Source organism: Pygoscelis adeliae, unplaced genomic scaffold (genome assembly GCF_000699105.1).
Source record: "Pygoscelis adeliae isolate BGI_AS28 unplaced genomic scaffold, ASM69910v1 Scaffold57, whole genome shotgun sequence".
NCBI lineage: Eukaryota > Metazoa > Chordata > Aves > Sphenisciformes > Spheniscidae > Pygoscelis > Pygoscelis adeliae.
Window position 1 is genome coordinate 2,447,992 of NW_008825615.1, and position 21,053 is coordinate 2,469,044.

The 21,053-nt window shown below is 39.6% G+C and overlaps 1 protein-coding gene across 1 annotated transcript in view; it reads left to right on the top strand.

Annotated features, from left to right (window-relative positions):
- The window catches only part of SNAP91 (synaptosomal-associated protein, 91kDa), a 70,853-nt gene that overhangs the window by 29,016 nt on the left and 20,784 nt on the right, over window positions 1–21,053 (top strand). Inside the window, exons 9-17 of the mRNA XM_009333223.1 lie at window positions 3,316–3,386; window positions 3,812–3,817; window positions 4,789–4,816; window positions 6,789–6,898; window positions 8,056–8,156; window positions 13,220–13,234; window positions 13,380–13,550; window positions 20,305–20,412; window positions 20,955–21,053. Coding sequence (XP_009331498.1) covers window positions 3,316–3,386; window positions 3,812–3,817; window positions 4,789–4,816; window positions 6,789–6,898; window positions 8,056–8,156; window positions 13,220–13,234; window positions 13,380–13,550; window positions 20,305–20,412; window positions 20,955–21,053 — 709 coding nt within the window. The remainder of the gene's footprint in view (window positions 1–3,315; window positions 3,387–3,811; window positions 3,818–4,788; window positions 4,817–6,788; window positions 6,899–8,055; window positions 8,157–13,219; window positions 13,235–13,379; window positions 13,551–20,304; window positions 20,413–20,954) is intronic.

Here is a 21,053-nt window from a genome sequence, read left to right on the forward strand (position 1 = left end):
GATTTTTGCAGCTTGTAGCTTAAGTTCATTTTTGACGACAGACTGCATAGAGATTGTGGTGTGGCTTGCTTCATAATCTCTCCCTGGCACAGTCTTGGTCCAGAGATGAAATTCAGAGCAGCACTAGCACTACTGTCTTGGTCTAGGTACAGTGAACTTGAAGTTTAAATGCGGAAGTTGTGATTTGATTGCTGAACTTCTCTGTCAGTATGCATCAAAACTTTTAACGTCATAATTCACTTACGCTGTAGCTGCTTAAATTCTATTGTGCTGGGTCCATTTTCAGTGTCACTTGCAAATTGGCCTGGGTGCCTGGCTATGTGCTTAATGTGAAAAGGATACTTACTTGGAGGAAGAGATCCATGCTGTTCACTCGTGGCAGTTTTGACGCCAGTAAAATTGGAACAGAAGAGCAGCCCAAATTGCTTAACAGTTGTAAATCCTTAGTGTCATAACCTAAGAATGTGTAGTTTTTGAAAGCCTCTTGAAAGCCTGGTTTAAATCAGCATCAGAATAGTGGTTCTCTTGGTTAAAAAAGCCAGTTAAAAATTCTGAAAGTGAGACATGATGTGAAGGTGGAGAGTTTTAATCTTTATGGGTTTCAGATGCTACGGGGCTATGAAGTCTGGCCATTCCTTTCAGCAGAGGAAAGCTTAGACTTCTAGCAGCATGTGGGATACCAAACTCAATTCTGAAATAGCTGAAGTAGTATGTTCACCTAACTCTGTACTTCAGGGGCTCTTTTTTGACGCAGTCCAGTCAATCATGAACTAAGTCCTTGAACCAGAATAACTCACCTTAAGCTCAGTTAATGAAATATGCTTTATAAATTCCTGTAGCACTTTTATCTGCTTCTGCTTGTGTTGTGTCAGCCTTCTGGAAAGGCTGCCTGCTGGGACTGCACAAGCCCTGTTCTGCATCATCAGTCAGTGCTGCACTTGCTCAGCGGCACCTTAGTTACTGCTACCAGAGGGTCCATTTCACCTCATGAACCAACGCTCTAAAATATAATAGAATAGTTTCTTTGGAAGGAAGAAATCTACAACAATCGTCTGGTCCAACTGCCTGACCACTTCAGTGGTCTTCTCAAGTAGTCCCTCACAGCTGTATTCTCCCAAAGGCTGCTTGGGACTCGCTTGCTAAGGCTAATCTGCAACATGCTGTGGATTGTGTATAAGACCTAGGCAGTGTATTTCAGTGAGAAATAAATAAAAGGTGAAAAATAAAACTGAATTTCAGCTAATAAGTAATATATAATTGTATATAATATCAATGGTATACCTAAATTCCTAAAGCAAGCCATGGCAACAGTCAGTAGTATTCCGCAAGAAGTTGGTTGTGTTGACACTTGATGTGTGTACATACTCTGTAAATCCAGTCACAGTACTGAAATACAAGTTGATAGCTGTCATCTTTGGACTTTCTAGTTTGGCTGTAAGGTTTTGGAGGCTGAGGAGGCATCTTGGCAGCTAAAGAGCTTGGCTCATTTTTATTTATTAGCAATTCTTAGAGTATGGCAGTTTTGCCCCAAATAGCTAGTGGGCAACCCATATCTAAGGTTCCACCACGATGCTGACTGATAGCTTAGTCTAATGTTGAAGCAGTATCTAGAAGAAATTAAGCAATGTTCAGTGTTGCAAATTGGATACCAGACAATATTTAATTTCCAAATTGTTGCATCTGGGTAGAAATTCTCTGAAGCTTCCTCTGTGAATTCTGTTTGACAGATGAGTTTCATATTGCCTTGTTGGCTTTTAAGAAACCTGTGAATAATATATTGGAGAGCAATTCAGAGTGTGTGGAGGTAACTGGTAACAGGAAAAAAATGGATTTTTTTTTTTTTTTGAAACATAGCTTTCTGCTGTATCTTATGCTATAGCCTTTTTGAATACATAGAAGTCTGATTTTTTTTTTTTTTTAAGCAAATGAGAGCCTTTGCTCATCTGTTTCTTGCTGCTGGAGAATTCTTGTAACTAAGTCACTTGTGTTTAACAAAATTCTTTCTTGTGGTCAAATTAGTTGAAAATGAATAAATATGCCTATAAAAGCAGCGATGGTTAACATGCTTCTGCATTGCGTATGTATGTGGGACATATTTAAACTCAAGCCATCATTTAAGGATTTTGTGAGCTTTTAAAAATTCTGCATGTGTTAAGTTACCCTACTGCTCAGTTTTAATACCAAAATTAATATGCAGACACTATAAGTACTTAGCTGTGCATTGGTACTAGCAGGTACTAAGCATCCTGAAACATCTGATTTAGCCAGCTAGCTGGTTTTCAGCATACTGTACATAGGAGCAGTGGATAGTCTGTTTTCAAGCATCGGAAACTGACTTTTTTGATGCATATGTATACCCTGAAATTAAAGACATAATTTATGAAAAACACCATAGGTATTGCTGTCAGGAGTTTTGGTTGATCTGAAAGAGACTGATAAAGAGAATTCCCCATTTAAAGACTGTACCACTGATGAACTGGTAATCCTGATGAAACCCTTGAGAGATACAGTAGCATGTAATAGTCAAGGGTTTCCTCCTTGCTTGTTGATCTTGTAGGAGTCTAGTTATCTGAACTCTATTTTTATACTGGAGTAGCTAAGCACGCTGTCGTTTGCATTTATGACTACTCTTCTTATCTGCCATTGTAAGAGCAAGTGCATGCCTGGGGGTATTGCCCCAAAAAGATCAGGGAGGCTTGAAAAAGCTTAGTTTTTGTAGATGTCTAAAATAGTAATCTTTCTGAATTTTGAGTTAGCTGCTGGGCTCAGTAACCTGTCCCTGGCTACCATTTTGAGAAGAAACAGCCACAAGGTTTTGTGACATTGGGAGTCTTGAACCAAAGGTAGCTGCTTTTGGGGGCATTGGAAAGGACTTTTGGTTTGGTTTGTTTAGATTGCAAATATTATCTAACCCTCTGGTCATGAAAGAGATGTTGGAGGTCCTGACTAAAAGCAAAACTGGAAGGATGACCTTGAACCTATTACATTTAAAATTAACCCTGTGGATGCCTGTGTTGTCAGTGTTTAACACTGACTCAAAGCATAACCAGCAGCACGTCCTGGATTTAGGCTTCAGGTGCTGTTTAGTAGAGGTAAATGTTTTCTCTCTGCAAATTTGGACACAGTATTAACTTTCAAAAGCTGTCTTTGCCTGAATACTTCCAGCATGGAAATCCACTATTTTCACAGTGGTATAAATAAAATAACAGCATGAGCATGCACATGGTGGACTTCAGGGGAGTTGGTGCTGGATTTTGAAGTATCGTTAAGTCAATGTATTCTGTTTAGAAGTGTAACTTTCTCTTTGCTTTCAAGGCTCCTAGCAGTCTCATGGAGACCCTTGAGCAACATCTAAACTCACTGGAAGGAAAAAAACCTGGCAACAAGTAGGTATACATGTTGTACCATGTATCAAGCTATAATAGTAACAATGTGAGGCTAGCTGACCTTTAGGTTTGCTTCCCCCAACCTCCTTTTGTCACTTAGCTGGAAAATAAGCTGTGGTAAGACTAGGCATTTGCTTTCCCTTACAAAGGCGTATTAATGGCAACTTTTTTTTTTTCTTACTGGGGGGTGGGGGGAAACAACACACCAAACAAACAGACACTTTCCAAAATGAAGTAAAATTAACTATGGAAAATGCCTAGAAGGAACTGTTTTTCCCTGCTGCTAAGAAGGCTTTTATCATCAAAATTGATTTGTTTTCTAATGGCTTTGCATCTTCTTACTAGATACTTGTCATGGCTAAATCTAGGAAGGATTAAGCTAAACCTGTGTTTTCTCTTTTACTGTTGCTTTCCTTGCAATTTAGCGAAGGGTAAGTACATATGTTTATGTATGACTTGCATGCAGACATGGTTATGTTTTTTTTAAAATGGCTTGAGCAATTTGAAATAGATACCTTCTTTAAATTGTACCTTAACTGTTGCTTGCTTTTGTATATAGTCATTAAGTTATTTTTAGTCATTTCTGTCTTAGCTCCAGATCTTCTAATCAGTTCTACAGCTCCTAGGACTTATCCAATTCAAGTAATCTATAGGATGGATGCTAGTTCAATACTGGTGCAGTTTTAACTTCAACTCCTCCTTTCATCTCTTAGATCAAAGCAGTTCTAAAAATAAGTAGCAGTATTTCCATACCTTATAATAATGGAAGTAAACAAATCCACTGACATACATTTTAACTTATGATTAAGGCTCTGTTGGTTAGTGTTAGTGTGACTTTTCTTGCATGTGGCAGAACTTTCAGCTTGGACTTTCCAACTAACTGTTTCCACACTTCTAAATATCACTATTTTAAAGTAACTCTGACTTTCTGTAAAAGAACTGTAGACTTTGAAAATTTGCTGATGCATCCTCAGAAGACTTATGTTAGATAACTGCTTCCATGTTGGTCTTATTCTGCTGCTGTTGCATGTTTTTATAATATGGCGATGTCTTGCCCCAGTAACTCTTTCCTACTGGCTCCTGTAGGCCCTAACGCAAGACCCTTGCATGCATCTCTGCCTTTCCTCCGTTTAGTAGAGCTTATTTAAAAAGCCAAATAATCCTGTGATACCAGTTAGCTTAAAAGATTCATTTAAGCTTTGAAGTAACAATTTGCATTCCTTGTCTAAAGTGACACATGAAAGTTTGAGAAATGGGGAGGGCATGCGATTGTAGAGAACTTCAGAACGCTGTCATGCTTAGCTTTTGGTCTTTTTGCATGAGTTTTGATGACTAGAAACATAGTTTCCAAAAGTGTACTTATCTGACACCCCCCCTCTTTTTTTTTTTTCCCCCTCCTTAGATCTGGGGCTCCTTCTCCTCTGAGCAAGGTAAATACTGTCTATGGCTGTACTAATTAGTTCTTGTTCAAGTGGTATGCTTTAGGAGGGCATAAGGAGTTAAATTTCCATCTCCTAATCTGCTTTTTAGACTTCACCACCTAGGCCCTACCTAAGTGGCAAAGTTGCATCTTTAAATGGCCTTGTAAATAATGGCCCTATAAAAGCACTTTGCTACCCTACTCTGAAGGACTGTAGTACTTAAACCAGTGTGGGATTTGATGGTCACGCTTTGTGGAAAACATAAGATACCCATAGCTTGGTCTCAACTTTTTTTTTTTTAATCCTTGAGTGAGGGAGAAACTTACTCTGTGCTATTTCTCCAAATTCTTCACTCCATTTGCAGCTTTTTAGGAGGAAGTGCTGACTCTTCTAAAACCATATTTATGTGAAAAGCCAAGAAAACTTTCATCTGATACACCTAATTTCAGAATTGACCTTTATTAGTGAGACTGCTCGCCTTAATGTAAAGCAAGATTTGCCAGGGAAAATGTCTTGGTTTGAGTGTCAGATAAAATAATGAGCTTTACGGTGTTAGTAATAGTAGTTCCTGGTATCCCTGAAGCATTGCCAGGTGCTGTAGTTCTGTGTCTAATAACAGGTGTTGTGCAGGAAAAACTCAATGAAAACTTCTGAATCTGAGGGAGACGGTTCAATGGTTGATTCTAGTGAAAGCTCTTCAACTTCTTTCCAAAGAGCACTTTTAAAAAAACAAACAAACAAAAATCCTCTTACCCAATATGGTAGCAGTTGGTGAGAACTACATTATGGCTTAGAAAGTGTTTTTACAATGTTAAGTAACCCCCCTCTTCCCTGGTTCACATGAAGAATTTGGACCAATTTAGTCTCAAACCTTAGTAAACACTTGGGGAGAGTCTAGAAAGCTTATATCCATCTCCTGCTAGAGTTGTGATGATGGGATGGCAGTAGCAGAACTCAAAAAATCAATTCAAATTTGCCATTCTTTTTCTTTCTTGGAAGTGGTCAGAATGGCAAACAGTACTAAACGTAGGACTTGTTTCATAGGAAAAGTATCTCTCTAACGTGTGGGATGCTGTAACAAAGCTTGTGGTATCTTTTTAGAATTAAATTGACACTCTTCAAGGTAACTTGAGTCTTCAAGTGCACAGAAGAGTTGCAATATATTCTCCTGGGTGTCTGTCCTTGCCATACTTAAGGTATCTTTACCCAGAATTGGAGGAGCTGATGAAGCAAAATCACAGGCTGAGCTGTCTTTTGTATCTTCCCAAGGACTTAACTGTTAGCACTGTTGATGGCTCTTTAAACTCTATTCAGTCTGAAGGTTTACGTACACACTTTTAACTTAGTTTCTAACCATTTCTCTTCTCCCACCATTTCTATGGTTAGAGTACTAAGGTGCTGTTGTGGACGAACAGATATTTCATTCTGCGCACAAAATGAAGGGTTTGACAGATGTAGAAACAAACCCACAAAAATTCTTTCTTCCTCCCATCTTCAGGGTGGTCTTAAAACTGAGAGGAGGGAGTTTGCTGGGGAGCAAACTGTTTTCTTGGAACTTGCTGAGAATCCTTTGACACACAGGATCTGTTAGTGACCCTAATGGGGATTTTAAGAGGCGGGTAAGGCAACTCCAGATCACAGGTCTCTGAGTTAGTTGCCTAGATGTTGGGTGAGTCTTGAACCCAAGGCACTAAAGCTCATATGAGATGGGCCGCTGGTGTCTGCAGGTGCCCTGAATGCATGCAATAGGCATTTCCTCTTGAGCCAGGCATTGCTAGGTGGAGTCACCTTGGAGTTTCTCAGCTCCACCACCTTCTGAAAACTTAGCCCAGTCTTCCTTAAATTCTTTCAAAGGGGGGGAACAGCTCACAATAAGATGACCTGATGTCAAAATTGGATTTTTAAAGTATGTGAATCTGTGCATGAGTTGTTTGTGGAGAAATGCTGGTATATTGAATGTATATTTAAAATATTTCTCCAGTCTTCTCCAGCCACAACTGTTACATCTCCTAGTTCTACTCCAGCAAAAACTATTGATACATCTCCTCCAGTTGATCTTTTTGCAACTTCATCTACAGCTGCTCCAGTCAGGTAGGTTAAGAAGCACATTTGAGTTACTGAGCTTGATGTAGATGCCAAAGTCACACTTGTAACAGGAAGCTTGCCTTCAAGATTTTGCTTGCTTTACAGGTAGTGTACATCGGTACTAAATGGGCTACGTTATTCTACCAGTATAGATCACAAATGAGCGCTAACAAAAAAAAAATATTGTGGCTACTCTGATTTGCTTTCAGTGTAGTAGTGATGTTGTACCATTCCCAGCATAAACTTTTAATTGAACAGACTGAAGTAATGTGCAAATCCAAAGTAGTCTTTGCTGACCTTTGGTATTCTGTTTCTAAAACTGCTGAATTAAGATTCCTTTTTCTTGCTGTTCAAATCGGTTAATGAAGCACAAAAATAATGAACTTTTGGAGATTAAAATAAAAAATAAACATTTGACCAATGAAAAAATCTGAACCTTGCTTTCAAGTCAAAACCAGAACAAACCGCTGTTGCTCATTGTACTGAGCAGAAATGATAGAACTCTAGACATGTAAAAGCTCTAAGCTTGAACCAAAAGTTTGAAGGCGTGACTAACTTCGGTTAAACGTCAGATGAAGTACTTCACTGAAGAAAGAGCTTCTATTGTTTGTTATTTAAATGTTCTAAATGAACAAGACCTTGTTTCCTAAGCAAATATCTGGCTGGCTTAAGTCATACAAGTTTTACCAACTCTCTTCTACCTAATGCCTATTTATTGCCTGGAAATGTGGGTTTCTTGTTTTCTGACATGGCACAATGAAATATTGAAGTAGAATGGGGCTGTTTTCAGCAGCAGCAGTTACTTGCTCTGTTCTTAGGGACCACCTGGGATTTTGGGTTTTGGTTTTGGGGGGTTTTTTTGTTTGGTTGTTTTTTTTAGGATTGTAAAAGTATCATAGATCTGTTACAATGTCATTATCAACTAATGGAAGTAAGTTAAGGTCCCATCCTGGGGTGTAATTATTCTTGGCACTTACTGCAGTAGAGGTGTTTATGGCCACTGCTTTAATCCTAAGGCCTGAAAAAATGTCTCTCTTAATGGTTTCATCAGTCATCCAAACTAAGGGTAATTCCTACAATCCAGTCATGATTTTTTTTTTTTAACTTGATTAAAATGGACAAATTCCTCTAGTATTTAATATCTCTCTTCCTTTCCTTGGCAGCTCTTCCAAACCATCCAGTGATCTTCTGGATCTTCAGCCAGATTTTGCTGCTACTGGGCAGGCAGCTCCAGCAGCCCCTGCTGGAGCCACTTCATGGGGAGGTAGAGAAACCTCACTGTCAGCATCTCTTCTTGCAGTCTCCGTCTTCTTGCCTGGCTGAACTGAAACCTGGCTCTTTCTCTGCTAGCACAGGATGTTCCCAGCTCACTCCCAGGCTTCTGCTGACCTGACAGTCAGGCATCCCTTCTCAGGAAAAGGCTACTCCTTTTTCCAGGGATATGCATAATAGTATAAGCTGCTTATAAGGGCCTGATTGCAAAGCTGGGGGGGAGCCAGGATTATGTGACTAAAAGTGAGCAGGAAGGGGATGGCTGAAGGTGAACAGGTAGGGTAGGCGCTTTAAAACAGAAGAACTAGAACTGCTCGTGTGCTTATTGGCAAGGTGAGGGCAGAAATCAACTCTTCTGTTCATAAAGCAAAGCCCACAGATCAGTAGGGGGAGGATCAAAAATATCTTTTAAAACAAAAATGCATGTAAAGCCAATGGTGGCAAATTAGTTCTGCTGCAAGTGTGATTACCTCTGACAACCCTTACTTTTAATAAAATCTTCCTTGTCTGCTAAGAATAATAATATGAAAATAGAAGTAGAGGGCTAAGTGTATTCAAATAGAAATACCTAACCAGCTCTCTGAAATCTGAGCTCTGCGGTGAACTGAGCCTGTTGTTCCAGGCAGCACTAGCAGCTGGTGATCTAAAGAGGACCACAATAAATGTAGGCAACGTTCACTCCTGTCCTGTGGAGACAAGGAATTAGGCCAGTAAATGTGATTTAACTTACATAGTTGTAAACCCACCGTGGTGTAATCTTAAGAGATCTTCACTTGTGTAGCAGCTTAATGAACTCATCAGCCCTCTCAAAAAAAACAGGAATGCTACGCTGAGTCATGCTGACTCTGCTCTGAATGCTAATGCTGGGTACTAGTGGCTTCTGCATTCCCTATTTCTGTTCTTAGCTTTAGTTCATTAAAGATGATGTTGTATCTCAGCCACTTCATTATGACAGGATAGCTATGGCTGTCATGTAGACCATGTTTTGCATATTCCTATTTAATCTCTTGAATTGATTTTTTTGCAGAAGTGTCAATTTTATTAACTGAAATGTAATCTTACCCAGACAGCAAGTCCAAAGAGTCATCTATTCTAGGATGTCTGGGACTAATTATTCTGCAATTTTTGATTGTGTCCTATTTGTCTTGCTTTGTCATTGCCAAGTACTGGAACACAAGCTTTTGAGATGTTTGAAAGAGCTCAGGCCTCTCAGCTAACTTTTTTAAGCAGTTGCTCATTTATGCAAAGTAAATGGCCATTAATACTGTAAAATATTGATTCGCATTGCAATTGAAAGCTGATTTATTTGGGTTTTTGCTTTGCTCTTTTGGACAAAGCATCTGTAGTTTGGAACTTAGGTGGTTTTATTCTTTTGAATTACTGAAAACTTTAAAGTTGACTAGTATTGTACCTGTTCTTCTTATTCCACAACGGAAAAGGACAGCTAACCTTTTTCCTTCGACCGGGATTAGCGCTAACCTCATCAAGTATACTTCAGTCTTATCTTTCAGAATAGCATTTTGGTAACTTAGTAAGCTTCAAGTTTGTCTGCTTTACTGCTGGCAGGAGTCCAGATATGATGACCTGTTACTGCACTGGAATCTTGCTGCCTTTTGTTTTTGCCTTTTTTTTTTCTTTTTTTAAACTCTTTTAAATAATTGCCAACACCACGTCAGATATGCATAAATTGAGAACCGGAATGGCTCTGTGAAAATACTGAAATTTCCGTTAACATTTCATCTGGTAATGAGGAAACCTTTGAGCCTGTGTTAAGGGTTGGGTTTTTTTATTTACTTATTTAAACTAAATCTGCAGGATGAAGCCGGTAGTCATTATAAATTGTATGGTCTCACAGGTACTACAGAGCCTTCTAATTAGTGCAGGTGAGGCCACATCAGGAATACTGCACCCAGTTCTGGTGTCTCCTGTTTAAGGGAGAGGGGGTTGGCAGAGGGCTACCAGGACACCAGGGATCTAGAGCACATCTGCTGAACGGGAGATTGAGAGAGCTGGGCCTCTCATCTGGCAAAGAGGAGGCTAAAGAGGACTCTTAATAGTGGCCTACAACTACTTGAATGGGAGTTACAGAGCAGAGCCAAAATTTTCTTGGAAATGATAGTTGATTATAATGAAGGGTAATAATAACAGTTTGCAGCTTCAGAGGTTGATTGGACATGAGGAAAAAATTATTTCACTTGGAGGGTAGGGCAGTACTGGAGCAGATCCCCAACGCGAGCTAGTGGACTGTCCATTCCTGGAGATTTTTCAAGAGCTGACTAGGCAAAGCCATGACTTCCCTCATCTGGTGTGGGTGTAATGTTGTTCTGAGCAGGAGGCTGGACAACATGACCTTCCTTCCACCCGGGACTTTTGGGAGGATGTTTAACAGTGTCTCCCTGCTACCTGAGCTTCTTCCTTGTCTGCAAAGCTTTTCTGGCCCGCAGCAAGTTAACGTGGGAACTCATGAGAAAGAAGTAGTAGGGGGAGGACGCTGGAAGAATTGCTGCAGTTCAGAATAGCTAGGAAAATGTGAATATCAAATACTTCAAGATGCAGCATCAAACTGGCACTCTTAAATGTCACATAAACCTCAGGAATACATGTCACCAACAAATGATCCTGCTTTCTCAGTCTCACTGACAGTGTAGATTCTATGTATTCTGGCATATACCATATATTCGGTATAGTATACTGTATATTTAGTGGTTGATACAGTACACTGTCTATTTTGTTGTATACTTACTGTATTTCTGAATACAATAAGTCATCTAGCAAATGAACTATAACTTGTGAAAATCTACACTTCTGTGCTAACAGGAGATGATCAAGGTAGGGTAATAAGTTGCCTGCAGCATACCGCAAGGTGAATAGATAGGCATTTGGCAGGCAAACTAGACTGTAGTATTACAAAAAATACAGTAGGTCAAATTCTGCATCCTTATGAGGTCTGACTCTCGGATATAAAGGAAATTGACTTGAATTTCTGCTCTGAGCTACCTTGCAGTGTGCCCTAGAACATGGATTTGCTATTAGTATTGTTAATTTAATATTACTATACAATAAAGCATTGGTTTTAATCCTTCCCATATTACGAGTAAGTGTAGATTGCGATGCTGGATAATTGTAATTTCACTGTGATGTGATCTATAACATAACTGGATAACAAAAATGCATTGAAGAATTAGCTAGTAGAAGGCAAAAGTTTGCCAACAGTTGTTTATTTCAAGTCTAGCTGTGAGACGTCCTCCTGGTGTGCAGTAATGAGATACCAGAGTGCTGCATTTTTAATACACTGTTACGCTCTTTCAGAATGGTATTTTGACTTACCTCAGCTTGTGCAGTCAGTCTCAAGTAGAGCTCTCCCGAGGAACCAATTACGAAAATACCTACATGTAGTTTCTTGGTGCCTTTTTAACAAGTGTTGTAAAATAAAGACAAACTTGTGAAGACTGAGCTGCGCTTGCTCACAGCGTTTTGCTTCCTACATACTGACCCACAGTAAAGCATCTGGACTCTCTGCTTGCTGTTCAGTGTGGATCAGATGAACTCATGACCCTGTTAGGTGTGCAATGAATCTAGGAGCAGCACGGAGCTACTGGTTAGTAAACAGGTAGTTGTTGAGCTCAGACTAGTCTAACTGCAGCATAAAAATGTAATAGACCAAACTGGTTAGTTTTCACAGGTCTTTATAGCTTAGAGTTGTGTTTTATGTAGGCAAAGCTTCCTCTGTGTTTGAGCTCAATCTGACTGATCTCAGAGGACATCAAACTGTAGGAAAGTCTGTCGGTAAAGATGCTTCAGTGGCTTCCAAAAACAGTTGACTAAGGAACTGAAGTTGGAACAGAGCCAACCTGCTTATGCTGTCAATCATTCATTCTCTTCATAGCAAGTGTTAACAGAGGTGGTTGTTTCTGCATAGTACGCTTGCTCTATCACAAATGCAGGAAAAAGCTTTCAAAGAGGAGCTGCTCTTTTTTTTTTTTTTTTTTGCTGAACAGTTGTCTCAAGTACAAGAACCACAGCCTGTCTGCCTCTCAGAATACTCTCAGAATATACTTGGGGCAGTAGGGATGCCACGTATTGTATCCTGAAGTAACTTAACACTGTATTTGCAAGCTGTTCTCTGCTAGAGTACCCTGGCTTCAGAGCCAGTGTTGTGAAGGGTTCTAGGGCTGATGGGTGGATCACAACAGCTCACTTTGGCAGAACAGTAAGCTGAATTGTCTACTTTTAATGAATGTAATGTTGATTTTGACCGCTTTCTGACTACTTTGGTCTAGAAAAGACTTGCAACTAAGCAGAATTATCTTGAGATTCTCTTTGGTATCTGAGTATATTCTGCTAATAGCTCATTGATTTAAATAAGCTTCAACTATGCCTGTTTACTGTATGTAAGCACTTTATATGTGAGCACTGGGGTTCATTGGGGCTCCCTCTTCCCATGTATGCTTTCACTTGGTGAAAGTCTTCAATCTGTGTGCTGTTAGGCCCAGGAACCTGCATTTAAAATTTTCAGTGTTCTTGGGGGATGTTAGCTGTTCATAAACTTCAAAGAAGTCTACCTACTTCTGGTCTTACTTTCACACTGCTAAGCCAAATGCAAAAGAGAACTAGTATAGTGGTGAATTTGGCTTCTAAAGAAGGGGTTCTTGGCTTTATCCTGGGGTAGCAAAAGGTAGGAGACCTTTCTGTCAACCCTTACAGGCCACTACTTGGTTCTCTCTGTTACAGTTTGAGAAAAGAAAACCAGCTGTGTAAAACAGAAGTGATAAATACTACCAGTGTTTGAACATCTTGCTGATTAGATATTAAGGAACTTATCAAATATGTGAAACTTATATACTGGTTCTGTTTTGAATAGAGCTATTAAACAGAATGAGCTTTGTCATGTAACAATAACTTCTTGAATGTTGGAAAATCAAGTGCAGAAATTATGTTTAACCTAGACATGTCACTTAGAGAATGAACATATGGCTAATGAACATCTTCAGTCTGGCAGTTCCACTAATTGGTCTGTTTCTTTATTCTGCTGTCATTTTAATGGACAATCACTAGACCTCTTGGGAGAGGGTGAGTAATATTTTTGATTTCTAAGCCTTTTGAATGTTAAGACTCCTTATTAGAAGCTCCAACTTTCTGGAGTTGAGTGATTGTGGTCTCTCTCCCTCTTCCCCTTACTTTTCCTGTTTGATCTTCGTTATACGGTTGCATATAGATAATCTGGCTGCACTTTCCGGTGTTACCTCTGAGCCACAGATTTCAGATCCATTTGCCCCAGAGCCTAGTGCAACTACTGCTGCAACTACTGATACTACAACTACTTCAGCTGCTGCCGCTACAACTACAACTATTACTGCTGCCACTGCTGAAGTGGATCTCTTTGGAGGTTAGTTTGGTTGCTCTAGTGCTCTACGCCAGCTTATAAGGTAGATGAAGCAATATTGAGTTCAACTATTGTAACAAGGCCTTTAATTTAACTAACTATACCAGAAGTGCCTGTGTGTTGGATGCTAGATGGAACAGGAAATGTAAACTGTCCAACTACCTCTTTGTTTGCTGTGCTTTTAGCTAATAGACTCCTCTGCATATATATGGAAATGGAAAACTGTACACACTTAAGACTGAGTTACCTTATGGTTGAGCAGCTAAGAACATTAGTTTTCAGGCCCACACTGGGGTAAGCAGGTATTCTTTCCACATTATTCAATAACAATGCACTGTACTACAATTTTGGGGAAAAGCAGTTGTACTTTCATAGTTATTGCACTGGAGAGGTTGGACGTGGCAGCTTCCTGCCCCTTCATTACATGTCACGCTTGAGCTGTGTTGTGTTTCTTTTGGATCTTTCCTGTAAATATAGTATTTAGCCAGCTGAAATTACTATATTTCAGCATTCTTGAGTCTGAGTTTTATTTCACATAGCATTAACAGTAAATTAAAGTGGCAATGAACTTGTACTAAATGCCAACTATACAACTAATGTATAAGAAACATATTCTTATAATTTAGTTATGCTCTTTCAGTCTGTAATGTTAACAACTAGCCTCCTGAGTAAGAATAAAGTCGCCCCTGTATGTTGTCAGCTTTCTTGTCACTCTTATGGAGCAGGAGGCTTCTCAATAGCACGTCAGAAATTACCTTTTTCAATACTATACCAGCCCAGGTTAATGGAGAAATGTTCTGATTTACAAACTGCTAACATGTTTGAGATCACCTGACCACTGTATTTTTCTAGTTGTCTCTTCCTCTGATGCATAATTCCAGCGTGACAGCGGATGTCAAGAATTAGTAATAACTTACTTTCTATCAAAACTGAATTCCAGTATAGTCTCTGTCGGGGTGTGTTCATCTATCGCCTCTAGTGACAGGAGTACTGGAGAGGTCTCATACATCAACAGTTTGATTACAAAGGTGTTTCCTAAAGACTGAAAGGTCCCAGTGAGAAGTTTTGTTTAGGACTGACTTCAACAGACACCTCCAAGATATCCCCACTAAAACTGCTGAGAAGCTGTAGGAAAGGAGTACAACTGCTACCTGCTACTTAAGCCCTCCTTTTACAAAGATGGATAATAGTCCAAGTGCCACAGGATCAGGCAGATCAGAAGTAATTTTAAAATAGTCGTGGGCAGCAGTTCTGGACACCATGGAGCAAGAGAGAGTCTGATGTTGGTTACTCTCAGAAGCCTGTTGCAGAAGCCAAGGCCTGTGCTCATTAACACCCCTGCAGATGCATAGTCCGTGAAACTTCTGGTGTGTAGATGTTGGGGTCGGGCCAGTCTTGGATACAGCACTTTGAAATTGCATTATTAATTTAGCATAGGTATGACTTTTTAAAAAATTAAACAATAGTTAAATGGCTAGAAATCACTGTAAACTTGCAACCAGATTAGAAAAACACCTACCCTTGCCTATTCTAGTACTACAGCAGCAAGATGTACCCTTCTTTTTTTCTACCGCTTCCACTATTCTGTGCCCGGAAAAATGGCTGCTACCAAACCATGTGTCTACTTCCATGTTTTTAAAGTGGCAAAGAGCTGGATGCTTTTAGTTTCTAGAGATTTAACTGATCATGAGATTACTTAGTGGCACATGTCAAGAAGTGGAGTTGCCTTCATCCTCCAATGTGGAAAGAATTTTACTTTTGCAGTATCCAGACTTCTGTGACTTGCTCTCTTCTTTTAAAGAGAATGTATTTTGTTGCTCAAATACTATAAATCTTCAGTGGATTGTATATTAGATGAATACTGACTCTTTCCTAGAACACTTCAGGAAGAAGCAAGGTTTTATTATTTACAATAGCATCAAGTTTCTGGATTTGAAAACCTCTAATTCTCAAGAAGAAAAATCTCTAAACAGACTCAGCAGTGAAGGTACTTTTGCAGCGCATTCAAGGCACCCACAGGCCTGACCCTTTTAAGATCCTGGAGTCCATATTGAACTTCCATCTCTCTACTTAATGGGTTTTTTGTTTCTTTTTTTGTCCTTTTTTTTTTTCCTGAAGCCTCTGCTGTAAGTGATGTCCCATACTAACATTCCTTGTTACTTTAAGACTATGTACAGTGCAAGAAGCGGTAGCTTTTGGACAGACACTGTTGCTCTCTAGCTTTTGTGGTGCCACTTAATAACTAGGTATTTGACCTTTGAGGCCTGCTAGTGATACAGTCTTCAGGGTCACCTTAACTTTTTTGCAGCTTGCCAGTTCTTAGTTGCTTTACACGGTTCCTTGCAGTGAGGTGCGGTAGGGGAAGGTACAGGAGCAGTGATCTCAGGAGAAAGAATGTAAAGAGTCTGCAGGGAGTGGCTGGGTGGGGAAATGAAGCTGAAAGCTGCGGGAAAAAGGCAGCCAAGTAAAGAAGAGGAGGAGGAGCAGACTTTGCAGGAATGACTGTTGACTGTCATTCTCCTGCGCCATGTCGCTGGTATTTCAGCTGATAAGAGCCTGCATGCTGCCTATGGCTGGACTTTAAGAGGAAAAGCAGCTCTGCATTATGTCTTCGTCTCTAACATGGTCTTGGAAAGCAGATGAGAAATGCAGGATTGATCTAGCATCGCTTTTTTTGAAGAGTTCTATCTGGTTAATAGGCAAGCTTTCAGTTACTTGGCCCAACTTGAAGAATTCCATATCTTGTTTTTTACGAGAAACAAGAGGAGGCTGTTTTCAAAGTGCAGCTGGAATCTTTCCTGAGATGGAGAAATCTAAAGGTAGAAGAAAGGCGAAATATCTTGAAATGCCATGTATCTCAATAATAGAATTTGGACATGGTGTTTTGGGATGCTAGTGATGTGCTGTTGAGTTATATTCTGTTGTGTGATTACACTGTGAGCAGTGCAAGTAACAAGTCATGGCAGACGCTGTGCAAATGTCAGTTATTAGGCATTCAGATGACATGAATCGTAAGCGGGCAGGAGAACTACGGTTTTCCCTCTAAAGAAACTAAAGGCAAAGCGATCAAGACTTTCTGGCACTTGAGGGCTAATGAATGTCTCTTATACTGGAACATGCTGGTATAGAAAATCAGCGCTTATTTTTAAAAACAAAGAACAACAAAAAAAATCCCATAATTCTTACGAATATTTCCTAACACTGAGCCTACTGGAATATTTCTTGTTAGCTCAGGTCAGGTTCTCAATGTCAAAAAGTAATGAAGGATGACTGAAGAGGAAAAAACTGTGGAAACAGAAAAAAAATCTTTTCACCTGTACGCTTTAGTTCTGTGATCTTTCCTATACTTGTGACTTTCCATAGGGTTGTGTCACATGTTGCAGAATACATTAAATGATTATAAGACAGTGGTATCATCATGTTTGAGTAACTTTTGTCATGTATTGATGCCATGGCATCAAATAAAGCCTGAATTGATGAAATTAAACAGACCACTCTTCAGGAACACTTACTTTGCTGCAGACAAGATGTATTGAAGCACTACTTCAGTATTTCAGAATTTAAAAATGCCCTTGTTTGGATGTCATTGCAATAAGAACTATTTTTATTTAGCAATTTAAGTGTTACGCAGTACATAATTGTCGTGGTTTAACCTCAGTCGGCAACTGAGCACCACGCAGCTGCTCGCTCACTCCCCCCACACCCCGGCGGGATGGGGAGAGAATTGGAAAAGCACAAGTGAGAAAAACTCGTGGGTTGAGATAAAAACAGTTTAATAATTGAAATAAAATTATAATAATAATATGATGATAATAATAATACACAAAGCAAGTGATGCACAGTACAATTGCTCACCACCCGCCGACCGATGCCCAGCCAGTCCCCGAGCAGCGGCCCCCCCGGCCAGCTTCCCCCAGTTTATGCACTGAGCATGACGTCATATGGTATGGAATGTCCCTTTGGCCAGTTTGGGTCAGCTGTCCCAGCCGTGTCCCCTCCCAACTTCTTGTGCACCCCCAGCCTTCTCAGTCGGTAGAGCATGGGAAACTGAAAAGTCCTTGGCTAGTGTAAGCACTACCTAGCAACAACTAAAACATCGGTGTGTTATCAACATTGTTCTCATCCAAAATCCAAAACACAGCACTGTACCAGCTACTAGGAAGGAAATTAACTCTATCCCTGCCGAAACCTAAAAAAAACCACATACCTATCACTCCTAACAGATGTTCCATGCAATGTGAGCTTGCTAAGGTTTCAGCAACATCTCTTTAAGTTTCCAGGTTGTCTATAAATACAAGTGAGGATCATGTGCTACTTGATTCTAGAAGTCAAAAGCTAGATTTACTTTTGAAGCAGAAGATGCACAAATGTAAGGAAGTAGCATAAACTGAGTAAATATAGCAACTGCTTTAAAAGGAGAAGATTTCTTACAGTGCTGGATATGCAAAGGTAGGGTTACTATGCCAATATGGAGAAACAAAAAGAAAATAAACAGCCCAATTTTTATTTCTTTAATAATAAAATATGCAGTACTTAATTGTATCCATTTCTGCATGTGATGCTAGATTTTAGCAGAGGGCATCTGTGCAGGTGTAGCAGAGCCTTTTGAAAGGCTTCAAAGAACTTGATAAGCATTAACATTAAAAAACAAACAAATAAAAAAAACCCCAAACCCCCACCCTTGGTTTGAACTGTGAGTTGTAGGGTCGTCTGTTCCGGTTGGTCTGTCTATATGCTCAGGCAGGTTTCCTGAACTTCTCAGAGTAACTAATATTTGAAGTCCTTAATATAGCATTTTTCCTTTAGATTCCATTATGACCTTAGGTGTTTATCCCACCTACCATTTAACCCAAGTATGATGATAAAGAAAATGATAATGCTTAGCTAGAACCTTACTCAGAAGTGGCAATAAATAATAAAGCTGGTGCCAAGCTAGCTGTTCCCTTCCATCTGTGGGCTGGAAGGAATTTGTGCCCACCTGAATTTCTGTGGCTGTTGCATGTGGAACTTCAATACTCTGCATCTGGACAGGAATAGGTGTTACGCTAAGGCTGAAGTGGTCCCAACATAGAACTTGGGAGTAACTCTATGCATTCTGAAATCCCACTTTATATGAAATCTGGAGTCTACCCTTTCATGCTGGGAAGTAATAATAAGTAGTGTTTACCAACTACTGTGCAGTTGGCCTACAAGCTTGTGTGGGTAGAATTGTGTTCTTTTGAAAGAGCCCAGGGTCACCCTCCATCTGAAAGCTGGCCTTGTAGAGCGAAACCCAACACACATGACCATACGCATAGCCTGTTCTCAAGTAGTACAATTCAAAACTCTTCAGTCCAGTTCTGTGTTGAATTTTTTCTACGCAGTGTATGCCAGTGTCTGGTATACATACTATACTGTGATGTTTGACTAATTATGATTTTTTTACTTGCACAACTGCCATCCAGTTTTGTTGTTGTACCCTGTTATGTGAAAAATAGAATTATATTTGAAATGGCTTATTAACAGGCCTTTTTTTTGCTACTAATTCATTTTAATTCTATTGTACAAGACTAATAGGCTTTCATCTCTTCTGTTGAAGTTTCAGTGCATGTTCTTTTGAGCTTTTTAGATTAACTGGCACAAACTTGTTTTTAAAATGGTTGTTTTCATTTTAAAATTGACACTCAAGTTAAAGCATGTTAAACTCTTTCCTGTGCTAGTTTGACAGTGCAATTGCAGTATTCCCCAACAGATTATTTTTTTTAACTTGCTAACTCTGTAGCAGTAGAAAAATGACCTTTATGAACATCTTGAAGTATTTAATCTTAATTGCACAGTCTTTTTGTGAAGAAAATGCTTGCCTATGAGGATAGTCCAAATGGCACTGTCCATTAGGACTGCTTTATGGAATTAAGAGCTACAGATGGTGGTTTAAGCCTAGGAATAATGCTGTAAAAGTTCAGAGCTTGAAATTTAAATATACTGGCAAACAAAAAAACACAGTCAAAAAGAACTCATCAGCAAGTTGTTCCAAAAGCCCAAAACAGTTGTTTTCCCTGGCTTGACTGGTTGGCCTTAGAGGTGATCCTCAAAGAAGGAGATACAAACTATGGCTGGCCAGTAGTTAAGATGAACATTCTTGATCTGTCAGAAGCAAGCTGAGTAAATATAACCTATGCATCAGATTATGGCTTCAGAAAGATCCAATTGGAATACTGTTAAGAAACAAGTTCAATTTCTCAGATGTTGCATGACTGACTTGGCTCAAAAGCTAGAAATGGTAGATGCAGAACTCTGCCAATGTAATTGGATTGTTATTTGTAACAGTGCTTAAGTTTGCAAAGCACTACGCAAGTAAATTCACAGTTGCAGATTAATCACATGTATTACAGGCTTTCAGCATGCAAGTTTTTAATATCTTTATTAACACCAACTTAACTGCCATACCTTTGCTCTTTCTTCATTAGTTAATGTTGGGTAGTACATGAGCATGCTGCTCTGAACCCTTATACAATGAGAACAACACCTTCTTTTACACTCAGTGTACTTTCTGTGGGCAACACAAGAAGCTTGATCTTCAAACCCTGTCTAGAACCTGCTCATGTGGGGTTGGGGGAGACAAAGCGTTTTGCGCTGCATGAGTTGTCTTGCTGTCAGAGTAACAACATTCATGTTGTATAAGGGGATCTACCTGTGCAATTTAACTTGGTTCTTTTACTATATTTTTCTTCTCTTTATCCTTTTTCCTTTTAATTTCTGTTCTTAAACTGCACCCAAGATGCCTTTGCAGCTTCTCCTGGGGAAGCCCCTGCAGCAGCTGAAGGGGCAGCAGCACCAGCTACCCCAACCCCTGTAGCAGCAGCTCTTGATGCATGTTCAGGAAATGGTGGGTTGTATGTCATTAGATAGTCTCTTGTTTTGCTGTTTGTTTTTTTTGGTGGGGTTTTTTTGTTGTTTAAACTACATGGCAGTGTGTTTTTCTGAAATTTTCGTAGTGTTTGCAATTGGTCAAAACAAAGCTTAGACTGAAGAGCATGCTTAACAAAACTGCCTGTTTCTGAGTCCCAGTAACTTTATGCTTATTCAGTAGTGCTAATAAATTATTCTGGCAGTGCTGAGTTTTGTAAGCAGTAACCTCTTAAACTGGGTATTCTTTCATCGTATTTCTTGTCTTTTTTGGCCTTGTCAAACAGCCTTTGAAAGTTCTGCCCTTTAGTCACTAGACTGCTCAGCCTTTCAGATGGTCTTTATTTTGGAAAAACATAAGTAACATGTCTGGACAAGTAGGTTACATGTTAGAGCAACCTCCTTTGCGTGTGTGCGTGTATTTGCAGTATGTGCATTGCCTGTAGTTGCTTTGTTCTTGACTTCCTCCCTCACTGATCCTAAGTATGCATACACATATATTTCCCCTCTCCTTTTTACAAGACCCCTTTGCCCCATCTGAAGGTAGCGCAGAGGCTGCTCCTGAGCTGGACCTCTTTGCTATGAAGCCAACAGAGACTGCTGTTCCTGTAGTTACCCCTA